Source organism: Rhynchophorus ferrugineus, unplaced genomic scaffold (genome assembly GCF_030347505.1).
Source record: "Rhynchophorus ferrugineus isolate W39M unplaced genomic scaffold, kcgeb_rfMv2 rfM11, whole genome shotgun sequence".
Lineage (NCBI taxonomy): Eukaryota > Metazoa > Arthropoda > Insecta > Coleoptera > Curculionidae > Rhynchophorus > Rhynchophorus ferrugineus.
The window spans coordinates 21,586,927-21,603,650 of NW_027472590.1; the positions used below are offsets into that span (position 1 = coordinate 21,586,927).

The following is a 16,724-nucleotide window of genomic DNA, read 5'->3' on the forward strand; positions in this document are numbered from 1 at the left end:
AAAACATTCGACCTCTTGCTAAGGCTGCGTGCAATATTATGACTTGATACATATGTAAATTATATTATTCTATATATTCTCAAAACTACTCAAGTTATACTCCGCCAAGAAAACGGCGTTAATGATTTAATACATTTTGAAAATGTCGACTAAGAAACGTGGGTACGGTTATGCCAATTTAGACTTGAAGGTGAGGAAGGAACTTCAACAGTATACACTTTAAATCGACAAATATTGCATAGAATGGTAGAGAATATGTTTGCCTTTATACAAGCCACATTTCTTTTACCTGAAGATATAATAATTTATCCAAAAAAATCTGTTTAAAAAAAGCGTATTACCTTTTAAATCAACTTGTTACTGTCAGACTTACTGTTGTACGGCATTATGTAAGTTGTATGTAATTAATGTTATTTAGTACCATAGAATATCATTGTCTCGTATCTTACATATAATTAATTTGAATACTAGAAAAAGAAAACAGAATCTGATCCGAACCTAAGCATGTTATGGTCTAACGTGATTTTAACTCAATTAACTCTAAGATAAACAATAAATATTTAAAAAGGAAAATTCGTATCAATTATCAAAAAAATAATAAATAAAACCTAACTATAAATAAGCAAGTTAAATAATTTTATTGTCATTTAATGCTTTTAAAAAACTTTTATTTAAGACTTTGCAATACAATATATTGTTATATTGGCATTCTGACAAAAATTCCTCTTCAAGGAAAATTCTAAGTTCGCTTGGAATGTTAATATTTGATATTTTCTATATAGACATTCTGACGAAATTCCTATGATCTGCATCGATTTGACAGTACTACTATCATTTTTATAAGGTCTTGGGTACAATATAATCAGACTCATCACATTTGTGACATGGGTAATGATGACCAGGACCCGTTCACTCTACATGAAACCAGAGTCCACTTTATCCCCGGCATTACTTCAAATTCTCTCTCCAAAATAAATAATATAAAGTAAAACTATTCCTCATCTGATGAACGCGGACTCCTCCATTTCTTACGATACTTTCTTTATCCGCGTAGACTTACCCTCTCAGGCGCTTCTGCATAAATAGTTGACTTTTTGGTACTGTAACTTCAATTCAATACTTCAAAAAAAAAGTAGATTCTACCGTTGTCACATCGGTCTTGTTAACGTTTTTATGTCTTGTAGTCCATATTTATGTCTATCAACGAATAAATTATCAAAAAAATAACCCACTTTTGTTTTATTAAAGCTTATTGCTCTCAACAGGCCTGTTGAATGAGTTGCAGATACTTCAGGTTGTCGGGTCATAAATGAAAGCACCCATTCTTCGCCAGTCATCATAAGTGCACTCACCACCTCTTTTACAATAACAAATATTCCATACAACTGTAATATCTAACCTGTACAAAAAGTAATCGCTGTTTTTAAATAACTAAAGTTCAACACATTTATACGAAAACATTCATTACTCAATTTATTAGGGATATATTTATTATTTAACTCAATGAATACTATTTTAAATGAAAAATGATTAGTGTATCTGCAAACACCTAAGAAGACTTTACCGTTGTACACTTTCATTGTTGTTTTGCTCCTTTAAAATGTTTCAAATATATAAAAATCGCACGGTGTTATTCAGTTAATACGGTAACTAAATAGCAGAACAATCTCTGTATTGAATTCTATTAAAATTTTGGTTAACATAAATCAAATTAAAAACTCTTTAAATTTATCTAACTAATTTGTTTTTATTATATATGTCTTACAATGATAATAAAATATGAGCAAGTAAAATAACAACGAGAAAATTAAAATAGCAAAGGTTCACATCACTGGAAAAAGAGGATTTTTAAAATTACTTTTTATTTTGTACGCATTTTTCCAAATTTCAAATAAGCATATGGTTGAGTGAAATCTATAAAAGATCGCTAGTGGCATGGAAATATGCGTTATGATGGTCCAACCCCATTCCCCTAAAAAAATCGTATAAAAAATATGACGTACGTAAATAAATATTCGTTTTACCGAAAAATTTTAAATGGGTGGGTCGAAATTCCGCTCGGTTTTTCTCCAAAGTGTTTATAGTCCACATGGCCATGTTGGCTATTATTAGGAAGGTTATCAGTTCCCGTCCTGGCTTGGTCCTTGCTTGTTTCAGGTTTTTGCATCTTCTCCACCAAGCATCTAGCACAAACATCGTCTAAAAGAATATAATTGTTATTTTATAATATATATATATATATATATATATATATATATATATATATATATATATATATATATATATATATATATATATATAATCATTGTATTATCTAAATAAACATAAACAAAGACCTTATTTAACCTATCTACTACAAGCATTTTATATTCTACTATATTCACACAATTTAGCTTAATACCTACCTATTTCCTATTTAGAATATTATTTTAAATACTACCAACTGGCTACTTTGAAGTCGGGTCCGAACCCAAACAGTTATTAATTTAGATTTATTTTGTTGGTAATTTAATTTTTTGTATACGTCACAAAATTATATTATAATATTTATATTTTGTCATTGTTTCCGCCGGGAATCGAACCCGCGATCTCCGCCTGGGATCTAAATGCTTTAACATCGTCTAAAAGAATATAATTGTTACAATATTTACGACTTTACTTCACAGATATAGAGCACAACATAACAACAATAAAATATTTTCAAAAGAAAAATTGGACCGAAAAAATTAATAAAGAACTCACTAAAAAATCAAAAATAATCAAACTTAAATTTCTAACAAAAAATGAATTTTAGAATAAAACATGTATATAATAATCGTTATGTTAACTAAATAAAAATAAACAAGAACCTTATTTAACCTATCTACTACACGCATTTTATATTCTACTATATTCACACAATTTAGCTTAATACCTACTTAAACCGATTTCTCTATTTAGAATATTATTTTAAATACTACCAACTGGCTACTTTGAAGTCGGGTCCGAACTCAAACAGTTATTAATATTTAGATTTATTGTGTTGGTAATTTAATTTTTTGTATACGTCACAAAATTAAATTATAATTTTTATATTTTGTCATTGTTTCCGACGGGAATCGAACCCACGATCTCCGCCTGGGAGCTAAATGCTTTAACATCGTCTAAAATAATATAATTGTTACAATGTTTACGACTTTACTTCACAGATATAGGGCACAACATAACAACAACAAAATATTTTAACAAAAAAATTGGACCGAAAAAATAAATGGGGAACTCACTAAAAAATAAAAAAATAATCATACTTAGATTTTTAATAAAAAAAACTATTTTAAAATAAATATATATATATAATAATCGTTGTATTAACTAAATAAAAATAAACAAAAACCTTATTTAACCTATCTACTACACGCATTTTATATTCTACTATATTCACACAATTTAGCTAAATACCTACTTAAACCTATTTCTCTATTTATAATATTATTTTAAATACTACCAACTGGCTACTTTGAAGTCGGGTCTGAACCCAAACAGTTTAAATTAATTTAGATTTGTTTTGTTGGTAATTTAATTTTTTATATTAGTCACAAAATTATATTATAATTTTTATATTTTGTCATTGTTTCCGCCGGGAATCGAACCCACGATCTCCGCCTGGGAGCTAAACGCTTTAACATCGTCTAAAAGAATATAATTGTTACAATATTTACGACTTTACTTCACAGATATAGAGCACAACATAACAACAATAAAATATTTTCAAAAGAAAAATTGGACCGAAAAAATTAATAAGGTACTCAGTAAAAAATAAAAAATAATCAAACTTAGATTTCTAACAAAAAAAACATTTTAGAATAAAACATGTATACAATAATCGTTGTATTATCTAAATAAATATAAACAAAGACCTTATTTAACCTATCTACTACACGCATTTTATATTCTACTACATTCACACAATTTAGCTAAATACCTACTTAAACCTATTTCTCTATTTATAATATTATTTTAAATACTACCAACTGGCTACTTTGAAGTCGGGTCTGAACCCAAACAGTTTAAATTAATTTAGATTTGTTTTGTTGGTAATTTAATTTTTTATATACGTCACAAAATTATATTATAATTTTTATATTTTGTCATTGTTTCCGCCAGGAATCGAACCCAGGATCTCCGTCTGGGAGCTAAACGCTTTAACATCGTCTAAAAAAATATAATTGTTACAATATTTACGACGTTACTTTACAGATATAGGACACGACATAAAAAGAATAAAATATTTTAACAAAAAAATTGGACCGAAAAAATAAATAAGGTACTCACTAAAAAATAAGAAATAATCAAACTTAGATTTCTAATAAAAAATTAATTTTAGAATAAACATGTATATAATAATCGTTGTGTTAACTGAATAAAAATAAGGAAAAATCTTATTTAACCTATCTACTTCACGCATTTTATATTCTACTATATTCACACAATTTAGCTTAATACCTACTTAAACCTATTTCTTTATTTAGAATATTATTTTAAATACTACCAACTGGTTACTTTGAAGTCGGGTTCTAACGCAAACAGTTATTAATTTAGATTTATTTTGTTGGTAATTTAATTTTTTGTATACGTCACAAAATTATATTATCATTTTTGTAATTTGTCATTGTTTCCGCCGGGAATCGAACCCGCGATCTCTGTTTGGGAGCTAAACGCTTTAACCATTACACGATAGAAGCAGTTATCTACAATATTTGTATGAGGTCTTATATGCTATAGTTAGTGCTTAATAAACAAATTGAATGGCTTTTGCACTGAACGTAACATTTTACACAAATATATGATTATTTTAGATAATAAATAACATATCTGAAATGTTTGAGTATGCCTTTGAAATTTCAGCGTTTCCCATGATTTCTCCCCTTCCCCCCAACAAATCCTGATTTCCTTCCAGTGGGACCACCTCGGAAGTGCACTCTTTCTAGTAAAGAAAGAATTTTTTAAATCGGTCCATAATTGACGGAGAAATCGGCGAACATACATTTTAAAAAATATATACAACCGAACATAGAAACTCCTCTTTTTTCGAAGTCTTTTGAGATTCCTTTCAGCTGAAAAGTACGATCATGTGCAATATGTCAACCGAAAGCTGGAGGTAGCCAATTCATTAATGGCGTGTGTTGATCAAGAATAGAAGCAAAATTGTACTTATTCCTGATGTAAATTCTATAAATATATTTTGGTGTTTTTATAAAGATAGAAATGCTGAATATAAACCAATCATATTTTTATTATTTTATTTAAATATATAAACATTTCATATAAAATGTGTTATTTCAAAATTATTGCAATATTTATTTACATCCTAAACCTATCTACTTTCTTATATATTATTTCAACTCAAAACAAATCAAATCAGATATTTATCAAAAATTTTTCTGTATACATTCTGATATAAATGAAATTTTATATACGCATGTGCCAAATCCGAAATCGTTTCTAATATGTGCTAACTTCCCCAATGGACACCATGTATTAAAATATTAATATAGAAATGTTCACTTACTTGCAAACAAGTCTGCATGAAGGAGAATACGTCCGCCATTAATCCCACCGGCGATTTACCATTAATAGTGAAATACCATCCAATAATCGAGAACATCGAATAAATAAACATGCCCATTTGGGCGACGGCCAGTAAAGTGTTGTCCAGACCAATTCCGCCATCTCCTGAAACCGAATAAGCAAAAATCGAACCACCGCGTGCAGCGAAATCGAGGCGATTTAATTAAAACATTCACCCCTTACCGATTTTCCTTTCATATTTTAAGTTTCGCAGTTGGAACATGGCTAATATCACGGATATGGTTGTCGTTACGTACAGGATCAGCTCGACTATGTTCACTTCCATTTCTGCGTAGTGATCTTTTTTGCCAGTGCCATCCTTTTTTTCCGTTAACACGAAAAACATTACCAGAGATATTATGGTTAATACGATAACAGTTATCCCTAAAATAATCGCCAGTTATTAAAATAAATTTAATTAATAAACTAGTTTTAGTATATATAAGGCGGGTCAAAAATACCGGTACGATTTTGATTGCTCGCCATTTTGGTTATGTGACGATTAGCTTCAACCATTGTGTAGTATAGACGTCCAAATGTTATTAGAGATAAATGTACGCCACAAGAACGAGCAGAAATAGTGACAATATTTATTGAAAGTAATCGTTCTATTATTGCCACTCAGCGGAAATTGCGTCAAAAACATCCAATCGTCCAGTGCCTCACAAAACCACAATTTATCATTTACATGCGAATTTTCGACAGTACGGTACGACAGCAGACAGGCCTCGTTCTGGAAGTCAACGCACGTCTCGTAACGCTGAAAATGTGGCTCTGGTGCACGATGGTGTTTCAGAGTCTCCAAAAACATTAATTTGGAGACGTGGTTCTCAGTCATACATTTCTGCACGCAGTTTAAGGCGAATTTTGAAAACTGATTTGAAAATGTTCCCATACAAAATCAATTAGTCCAAAAATTGCTACCGAGGGATCCTGATCAACGAGTTGAGTACACTAGTGCAATCCTAAAGCTGCCAGGTGAAATTGAAGATTTTTTGATAATGAACGATGAAGCCCATTTTCTTCTCAATGGCCCCGTCAATAAACAGAACAGTCGGTTTTGAGGAACACAGAATCCTCAATTAATTCATGAAGCATCATTGCACCCACTAAAAGCAACTATATGGTGTGGTATTTGTGCTGGAAACATCATTGGTCCCTTTTTTTAAATGACGAAGGTATTGTAGCTACTGTTACTGTTGAACGCTACCAAGACATGATTCAAAATTATCTTGTGTCTAAAATAGAAGAGCAAGGACTATAGGAAATGTGGTTTCAGCAAGTTGAGACTACAGCACACACATCTCGTTAAACAATTCAATAATTGAATGACGTTTTCCCACGAAGATCATCTTCAAACACTGCTCCGAATCATCAACTCGACGTTGTTTTTAGCCAAAAGTGAGCTCGCGCGTCACCCACTTTGCACAGAGCTTTCTCATACCCAAATATTCGTGAATGATATGATATACACATTCAATTGATATCTTCAGAGTGTCTGCTATTTCATTCACTTTCAACTTATGGTCATTCGAAATCATTTTGTGAATTTTTTAAATGTTTTCGTCAGTAACAACCTCTTTTGGGCGTCCACTGTGTTCACCATCTTCGGTGCTCATTTCATCACATCTAAACTTAGAATACCAATCCTTGATGGTTGATTTTCCTGGGGCAGTGTCCTTCAACTGTATTTTTTCCCTTCAAAAAGCAATATTTTATTAACACGTGAAATTCCTTTTTATCCATTTTTTTCACAATAAGAAAAGTCGCTTCACTCCAAATGCTTTAATTCACAAACTAATGATCCGACAGCTGACAAATTTGTTCACTCATCTTTTGAGGTTTAGGGCTAACTAAAAAACATATGGATTTAATTCTAGTAGCGCCATCTATGTGTCAGGCCGGGAACTTTTCAATTGACCTGTTATAACCTAAGCACATTGTTATATTTTCTTAGTTTATTATTCAGAACCTCACTTAAATATTAAAACTTTTAATTTGTTACTTAATCCATTTCTTTTTTTCTAATTTACGTTATTTTATTCACAACATATATCCGCACAATTATTATTTCCCTTTCCTAAACTGAACTAACATCCTTAATATACATTTAAAATATCATCTTTAGAAAGAGCGTCTTACCTGCGAACAAACCCTTGTGAGAATTTGTACAATCTATAGTAAAGTGATATCCGGAATTCCCAGAAGGAAACGTATCTGCAACATATATATAATCATATTTTATTCGAAATAGGTTACGTCACAAAAGTATCGGGTATTGGCCATTTTAAAAGAGGTTTTCCACATTATTTTTGTTGGAACAGAATAATCTGTACTGACCCGAACATTATCTGTCATTTAGTTTCGTTGTACTCGATTTCAAGAAAACTTTGATATTTTTATAATATATGAATGCTTCAAACAAAATATTGTATTTTTTATTTTTAATTTATAACATTGTCACTAATCGTTTCCGACTTACCTACAATTTGTTTGTTTTTATGATAACTTAAATCTAGGTATATAAGTAGGAGGACCCATGGTCCCTATCTTAGTCTCTGATGAAATAATGTTTATACATGTCAACAGTACACAAGATCAGATGATTTGATTCTGTGTCCTGCTCTGGTGGTGTCCTAAAGTTGCAATATTTCAATATTCTCATGAAAATGGAGTCTTTCCTCATGCCACCTTGCAATTCTCTTGATTTCTTGACTGACTGTGGGTATCTGAAGATTTCGATGTAGGTAGTCAGTCCTGTAGTGTTAAGAGCAATTTATTATGTACTGATAATTGTGATTTTCTTGCAATTAACCAACATATTTTCCTACCTTTCAATTTCAGTTCTTTTCTTTTCTTCTTTATATGTTCCTTCTAGCGGAGTTTTGCATAAGGATTCATTCCAAGATATTTAGCGTTGTTGCTATATGGAATGATAGTATTATTGAATGTTATTGGTGCTTGTACGGTCTGTTTGTAGGTAAACTGCACATGCACTGATTTACTTTCGTTAATTTTTATTTTCCAAGCTTGTGTCCAATTATTTATATAGTCACTTGCCTATTGTAGTTTTCGTGAGGCTTCTTCACTATTGTCTCCGACAGCTATAATCGCAGTAGCATCTGCAAACATAGCCATCGTAATACTCTCCATTTGCGGTATATCACAAGTGTAAAGTAGGCACCAGTACACTTCCTTGTGGTGCATCTGCTTCAACTTCAAAATAACAGTTATATCACATCATCATGACGTCGAATGTATTGCTTAGTGCTGTTTGTAAATTCGCTATATTATCAGACCGTATTTTTCCTTCTCATTTTATTCTAGTTAAAAGAGAATGATGCTGTGTGATGCATCCGAACATGTAACCGATCAGCTTATAAAATTCGTCTGTTTATCTTATGTTTGCAGTTCTTGTCAAGTTCTTGAAAGCATTAATGATAATAATTAGAGGATATAAACCAGCAAACGTTGTCTTGAGAAATTTAAAATCGATGCTTAACATTTGTGACTACTCTGATTGCAAATATCAGGGTCAATCATTGGTCAGTCACAAACATATTGCGTCTCTAATCGGATACTTCGAGCTGGAACGAAAAATTGAGGGTTCCCTCTTGCCAATAAAATGCGTTACAGAAGTAAATATTGATACTATTGCTATTAAGTTGGTATTGGTTTTATTTGAAATATTTTTAACGTGTTGCAATTGCACTGAATATTAGTATGAACAGTCCAACTAAAATCTCCCAGAAAATAAAGAGCAATAAATGTTCAGTTCATCGTATAAAATAATCATGGTCCAGATAGGAAGCGAATGATGAATTAAAATTAAAATTAAATTTATAAAAATGCACAAAAACAGTGAATATTTTTTTTCGTTACAAAAAGGTTAGGTAGTATCCATAAAAAACTCAGAAAACAGAAATATGCAGAAATATCCCTTGAGGAATGTAAATTATCCCTTCAGGCATTGTTAAGAAACCTACAATTTAAATGGTGTAAAGATGATCCACAAAGACGTCTAAATGGAAGTGCAATGCTGACAATAACCAAAATAGGGTGGTGACAGTGGAAATAACTAATGGTGAGTATATAATTAATATAAGATAACTATAGAAAGTCGCATTGAGGAGTTTGGTTAGAACATATAAGGAGAGAAAGACTAATTTTATTGCGGATATGGCAAACGCATTAGGGAGAATGCTGTGATTATATCTAACTTCATCAAGAAAAATATACACAGGCAGTAACAGAAGAAACTAAGGAGAAATACTAGAAACTAGGGTTAAATATCAAAATGACTTGACAAAGAAACACAGCAAGGAAGGTAAGAACTATATGTAAAAAGTGAATATTTGAATGAATGAATATTTATAATGAAAGTTAGATATATAATTGTTAATTAGATGGATTAGGCCAACAAAAGAAGCCACTACATAAGAAACGCTCCTATAGAGAGGAAACAACTAAAGGTGAGTATATAATTAAAATAAGGTAACTATAGAAAATTGCATTGAGGAGTTTGGTTAGAACATATAAGGAGAGAAAGAATACTAATTTTATTGCAAATATGGCAAACGCATTAGGGAGAATCTCTTTCTGATGGGCCATCAATGTCTTAAAACTGAAGTTAACATCCATAGAGTAAAATAAATGTTAACTGAAAATCATCATTTAAATTTCAGAGAAAGAATCGAATTAGCGAAAAAAGCAAGTTGATTCCAAAAAATGTTTTAGGCCTTATTTTGATAGAGATACAATAAATGTAAATGAATTTCAAACATTTTGGGGTCTTATTAACCAATGCTCGATACTCTTTTGATCAAATGTATTATATATTAACTAAAATTAAAGCCGTGAATACGTACCTATTTTGTTTTTGTTCTTTTTCGATGTTTCCTTGTCGTGATCTTCCTTCCCGACGTGTTTCCACATTTCAAAGAGAATTACGGCACATATAAGACTATTGAGTTAAAAAATAATTAAAGGACAGTAGAAAGTATGTTTTTTACTAATTAGCAACCTTACCTGTATTCGATAGTACACGGGAACAAGAATGGACTGGCATTGTTCACCAAGGATCCCATTAAATAACCACCTGCGCAGTATCTGCTTTTGAAAGCTGTACCATTTTCCGATATATCATGCTCTAAAATTTGATATCCCTTATTGATACCAATAATAATAACAACTAACTATCGATCAAGGTAAGATAGTTTAATATAATTAATAACTTTGGCAAAACGTAACTTCGTTTTCATAAGCGCATTTCATGTATTTAACGTTTTTATCCATGACTATTACCAGTTTGACTATTACCAGTTTCCTCGTAAATTAAAGATTCTATTTCTGTAAATCTTCTAATATCTCTGATTTTTTGAGAAAGAAAAATATATTGCAAAGACCGAACCAATGATCTAAGAGTTATGTTTCGAAAATTTAATACACAGATCATTATTGCATGCTGTAAGGATAGTTGAAATAAACATTTCCATGTTTTTATGTGACTAATATAGCAATCATAACAAGGATGATTTAAAAAATTATTGCCGGTAAACATATATATTTTACGTGCTTTACTAGAACCCAAAAAAATCAACTACCACCTCTAAACATAAAGTTGTGCTTAATTTTTGAAAGCTTTACCAGAACTTATATACTAAACAGTTATTTATTAACTTCAACTATTTAGTAATTTGTCTTACATATCATTCTACGAAAAAAACAAATCGATATATTTAGAGAGTATGAATTATAAAAAAACTTTTTTTATAATTACAAACATTTTTAATTGGAAATTGGTATATTCGAAACAATGGGAATGAATTAACTACTAAAATAAGATTAAAAAAATATTCAGCATAAAAACGTGAAAAAATAACTAATAAACTAGTAAAGTAAATGTTACTAGAAACAAACAAAATATCTATTCAAGTAAATTGAGAAGTCAATAGAAATAAATGAAAGACCATGAGCTAATACAAATTTTCACTAAAACTCACAAAATAAATAAAAGCCCTTTTCAGATAAATCATAAGAGGTCACTCGTGTCTAATTTTTGCGCAGTCTAAACAGTAAGAGTAATCTATTTTTTCACTTATAGGACCAGAGGGCTTTGACATATCGCTGTTCTTCCCGTCATACATAATTCTGTAATACATATGAATCAAAAAGGAAAAATCGAAACCAAGCAGATAAATGGCCCACCTATTGTCTTCAAATAATTTAGACACAAATGTACTGGCACACTGCTAATGCCGAACTAAATACAAGGCTTGGAAAGACCACCGCACCTATAACGCACTGGAGCGTAATTGGCGTCCCATGAAATAATTACATTACGCTCCACCGCGTTATTGGCAGCGAAAATGTTTTATAAATCTTTTTATAACCATAGTGCTATAGAATATAAAGATACTGTCTTAGATATTTAAGAATATTATAAAAATACCTGAAAGATGAATGATTTCATGTTTGGTTTCCTCTACTAGAACGTACAACCACTCACAAAGATTGGTGGCTATCATGTGCATTAAGCCAAAACGTCCAATAATTTTGTGTCTGTTTATGTTCATAGCCTAAAATAACCACTGCGTTAAAAGAATATATAAGGGCAGGATAATGATACGTTACCTTATGATTAAGGAATATAAACTGAACCTGTCCTAATGTCAAGATCATTCTGGTGGCTGGTGTAATGGCTTGAAGTACTGTGTAGTTACAATGCGGTATATCTTTCAGTTCAAAGTATCTTCCAAATTCCAAACCTGAATACACCATACTTCCAATACCAAACCCTATTAATTTCAAGTTCAATTAATTTCTCAGTAAATATTCTTAAATTTTATAAATTTCTAAAAAATGGATCATTGTCTGTTCACCATAGAATAAAAACATTATATGATAGATTTGATAGACAAACATTATATAGAATTGCTTCAAGCAGATAACAGGTCAATTGAAAAGTCCCCAGCCTGACACATAGGTAGCGCTACTATAATTAAATCCATATGATTTTTAGTTATCCCTAACCCTCAAAACATGCGTGTATAAATTTGACAGCTGTCGGATTATTTGTTTCTGAATTATAGCATTTTGAGTGAAGCAATTTTTGTTATTGTGAAAAAAATTGATTTCGCGTGTTGATAAAATATTGCTTTTTGAAGGGAAAAAATAGCAGTTGAAGCAAAAACTTGGCTTGATGCCGAGTTCCCGGACAATTCCCTAGGAAAATCAACCACCAAGGATTGGCATGCTAAGTTTAGACGTGACGAAATGAACACCGAAGACGGTCACCGCAGTGGATGCCCAAAAGAGGTTGTAATCGGCGAAAACATTTAAAAAATCCACAAAATGATTTTGAATGGTCGTAAATTGAAATTAAATGAAATAGCAGTCACCCTAAAGATATCATCTGAACGTGTATATCATATCATTTACGAATATTTGGGTATGAGAAAGCTCTGTGCAAAGTGCGTACCGCCCGAGCTCACTTTTGACCAAAAACCAGTCAAAACGATGGCAAAAATCTACAAATTGGGCTTCGAATTGCTTCCTCATCTACCGTATTCTCCAGATCTGGCCCCTAGTGGCTATTTTCTGTTCTGAGATCTCAAAAGAATGCTTGCTGGGAAGAAATTTTCGTCGAATGAACAAGTGATCGCAGAAACTGAGGCCTATTTTGAAGCAAAAGACAAATCGTATCACAAAAATGGTATCGAAAAGTTGGAGAATCGCTATAATCAATGTATCACTCTTGAAGGGAATTACGTTGAATAAAAAAAATAATTTTGCCAAAAAATTGTGTTTTATTATGGTAGGCCGGGCACTTTTTAAAAGACCTGTTATTATTTTAATACGGACTACAAATTTTGAAATATGAAAGGCACAAATGCGATTCCACAAATATATTAGATCAACAAGAAACGTTTAAGTAACTCTTTTTCTCAACTTTTTTGAATTACACTTTCTCTCTTTCAAGGGTGATATTGAGAAGTCCAGCGTTCTTCCATTTTCAATTACTATTTCGTGAACAATTTGTCGATTTTCTCAAAATAGACCACCAACCATTTGAGTTCTGTAAACTGCCAGTTGTCGTTGACGGCCTGATCTGGTCCGCACAGTATTGCATCTTTCTACTCCCTCAAAGTCCATAAGTAATCCATATTATATATACATACTAATGTCCTTAAAAATGTAACATTTTTATGTTTTTGTTCACTTTCGTTGAAATAATCTAAATAAAATTAGTGATTATAAAAAAAAATACTTTCAATCGAATTGTAGTATAACAATTTGTATTTGTCTTCATTTATATAATTCTTCTGTTCATGTGTATGCAAATGAATTCCTTCTAAACGGTTGGACGAATCTTGATAAACTGGCGTATTCCTGTGAAACTAATACTGTAGTGGTGACCACAGAGGAATCGAGATTTAACTTTAGGAGATTTTGAGGAAAAGTTTCGAAACATTCAGATGTCGCTACTTTTAACTTATTACTTGTTTTAATCACTATGTTAAGAGCCAAATGAGATCTGATTGGTTGACTTCGTTCGGAAAATTGTTTATGTGTTTCTGGTGCTATTTTCAATGTGCCTAACGTAAGGAACACTGCGTTTATTGTTTATTGTTAGAACGTTTAGAAATTAAGCTATTAGTTCATTAGTATATATAAGTCGGTAGTACAATAAGTAAAGTGAATTCTAGACCTAGGAAGTGTTGTGAACCCGGATGAACAGATAATAAGGAAATGCAGAATCTTCCTTCGAAGAAGTATTTGGCTGTTTAAAAAATGGTTGATGATGTTTGAAGTGCCAAACTGACTGGATTAAATGCCAAAGAAATGTATGAGCTTTAGAGGGTGTTTTGTTGTCACGTTAGGTGTCAAGTTAGGTATATCAAGTATTTATTTTTTAATTCTAGAAATTAATCCCCTTCCGAGAGAAGCTATATAAACGGCGATATGATTTTATTTTTGGATCAATTATTTGATAGTTGCTATAGCGCCCCTACTTTATGATGGTAACCGCCCCAATAATAGCAGTTTCTATATATAGAATATATTAAGTATTATATTATATTTATATATTATTTGTAACATTAAAAGTAAAACACTAATGCATTCATAATGTCTCGCGGATACTTGCTGACTTTGGAGCTCTTTCATGGGATACAGTATGCATTACATTATACAGTATATTATTTACAGCAATATATTGAATAATAAAAAAAGTATTGCTGGTAATATTTTGAAATATTGATATTGTCAATTTAATTCTCAATGTGCCTAACATAGCTGCATTACTGCAATTTAATCTGCATTTTGTTAATCCTAACTTGAAGAGTTTCTTATAATTATTGGTTGTGTATTTACTAAAACAAAAGAATGTCACATTTTCGAGGACCAACAGGAAATATTGGTCGACGTTACACATAATGCCAAAATAGTCCATATCTATCGGTTAAATAGAACTACAGAAAAACACTAGGCGGATAATGAAAATTTAAGAACCACGTTGCAAACACACGTGTAAATGAAGCAAAGCAACCAATGAACCAATGTTCATCTAAAATCGGCGAGCTAATAGATCCAGGTACATCAAGTTCTCATCAGCAAAAGGGAAAAATGCAAATGTTGTCATGAATTTAAATACAAAGATGAATCAGCCGGCTTTACTTCACTTCCGTTATTAAATATGTCAACAGAACCTTTAAAAATTCTTTTGGCTGAAGCAACATCTCAATCGATTTTGTTTTTGAAAAGAATTCGTAAATTTAACTCTGATTTCCAGTTGACATCATTTGGAGCAACTAAAATTGTTCAGAATGAGAATGGTCATAATTTTTAATGAATATTCAAGATTCAGGATCAAGGGTACCATCAAACTGGTTCCTTGTTTCCAATTCCTGATGCCGATCCAAAATTTTATCAAATCTATTTTATGGGTGACGATGAGCAACAAACTAACACACGTTGTATATATAAGCACATCGAGCAGATGAAAAATGGAGAAAATGTTACAACTTCGGAGACATTTTCGAGACACCCTTTCCAATAGATTTTAAAACTACTATAACCACGTCATTATCATTAAACCGGACAAAGTACCATGTGCAAAGCACTTATGAAGTAGGCGAACCATGTAAATATCGAGATATGTGTATACAACGGGGAAATATCCATGAAAATGTAAATTTTTTTAAACTATCTTATTAATATATTGTTATTAGTCGTTTCCGCCTAACTTACAATTTGTCTTTATGATAATTTAAATCTAGGTATATAACTAGGAGGACCCATCGGACCTAACTCAGTCTCTGGTGAAATAATGTTTATACATGTCATTTCTGAATTTTTTAATATATGCACCCCACTACACAACACTACACAAGATCAGATGGTTTGTTTCTTTTGAGTCTGTGTCCTGTTCTGGTGGTATCCAAAAGTTGCAATATTTCATTATTCGGGTGAGAATGAAGTCTTTCCTCATGCCCCCTTGCAATTCCCTTGATTTCTTGACTGACTGTGGGCATCTGAAGGTCTCGATGTAGGTAATCAGTCCTATAGTATTTGGGTGCAGCCACAATATCTCTCAGGACTTTGTTCTGAAAAATTTGTATTTGATTTCTGTTACTCTTTGCAGAACATCCCCATAATTGAGCTCCGTATGTCCATATAGCTTTTAATATTTACTTATATAATAGCAATTTATTATGTACTGACAATTATGATTTTCTTCCAATTAGCCAGTACATTTTCCTATATTTCAATTCCAGTTCTTTTCTTTTCTTCTTTATATGTTCCTTCCAGCGAAGTTTTGCATCAAGATTCATTCCTAGATATTTAGCGTTGTTGCTATATGGAATGATAGTATTATTTAATGTTATTGGTGCTTGTACGGTCTGTTTATAGGTGAACTGCACGTGTACAGATTTACTTTCATTAATTCTTATTGTTCAAACTTGTGTCCAATTATTTATATTGTCACTTGCCTGTTGTAATTTTCGTGAGAATTCTTCACTATTGTCTCTGACAGCTATGATCGCAGTATCATCAGTAAATGTAGTCATCGTAATATTTTCCGTTTGTAGTATATTACAAGTGTAGAATAAGTA

The 16,724-nt window shown here is 31.5% G+C and overlaps 1 protein-coding gene across 3 annotated transcripts in view; it reads right to left on the reverse strand.

Moving 5' to 3' along the window:
* Nucleotides 1–1,727: 1,727 nt before the first annotated feature.
* Nucleotides 1,728–16,724, reverse strand: part of LOC143204562 (proton channel OtopLc) — a 42,732-nt gene continuing 27,735 nt past the window's right edge. For 2 of the 3 annotated variants that reach the window (XM_076417151.1, XM_076417152.1), the window contains 9 exons: nucleotides 12,241–12,404; nucleotides 12,059–12,185; nucleotides 10,636–10,756; nucleotides 10,476–10,570; nucleotides 7,750–7,824; nucleotides 5,791–5,991; nucleotides 5,549–5,712; nucleotides 2,025–2,199; nucleotides 1,728–1,972 (listed from right to left, as the gene is read on the reverse strand). In XM_076417151.1, coding sequence (XP_076273266.1) covers nucleotides 1,824–1,972; nucleotides 2,025–2,199; nucleotides 5,549–5,712; nucleotides 5,791–5,991; nucleotides 7,750–7,824; nucleotides 10,476–10,570; nucleotides 10,636–10,756; nucleotides 12,059–12,185; nucleotides 12,241–12,404 — 1,271 coding nt within the window. In that variant the 3' untranslated portion in view covers nucleotides 1,728–1,823. The remainder of the gene's footprint in view (nucleotides 1,973–2,024; nucleotides 2,200–5,548; nucleotides 5,713–5,790; nucleotides 5,992–7,749; nucleotides 7,825–10,475; nucleotides 10,571–10,635; nucleotides 10,757–12,058; nucleotides 12,186–12,240; nucleotides 12,405–16,724) is intronic. The other variant, XM_076417153.1, reaches the window with a different exon arrangement.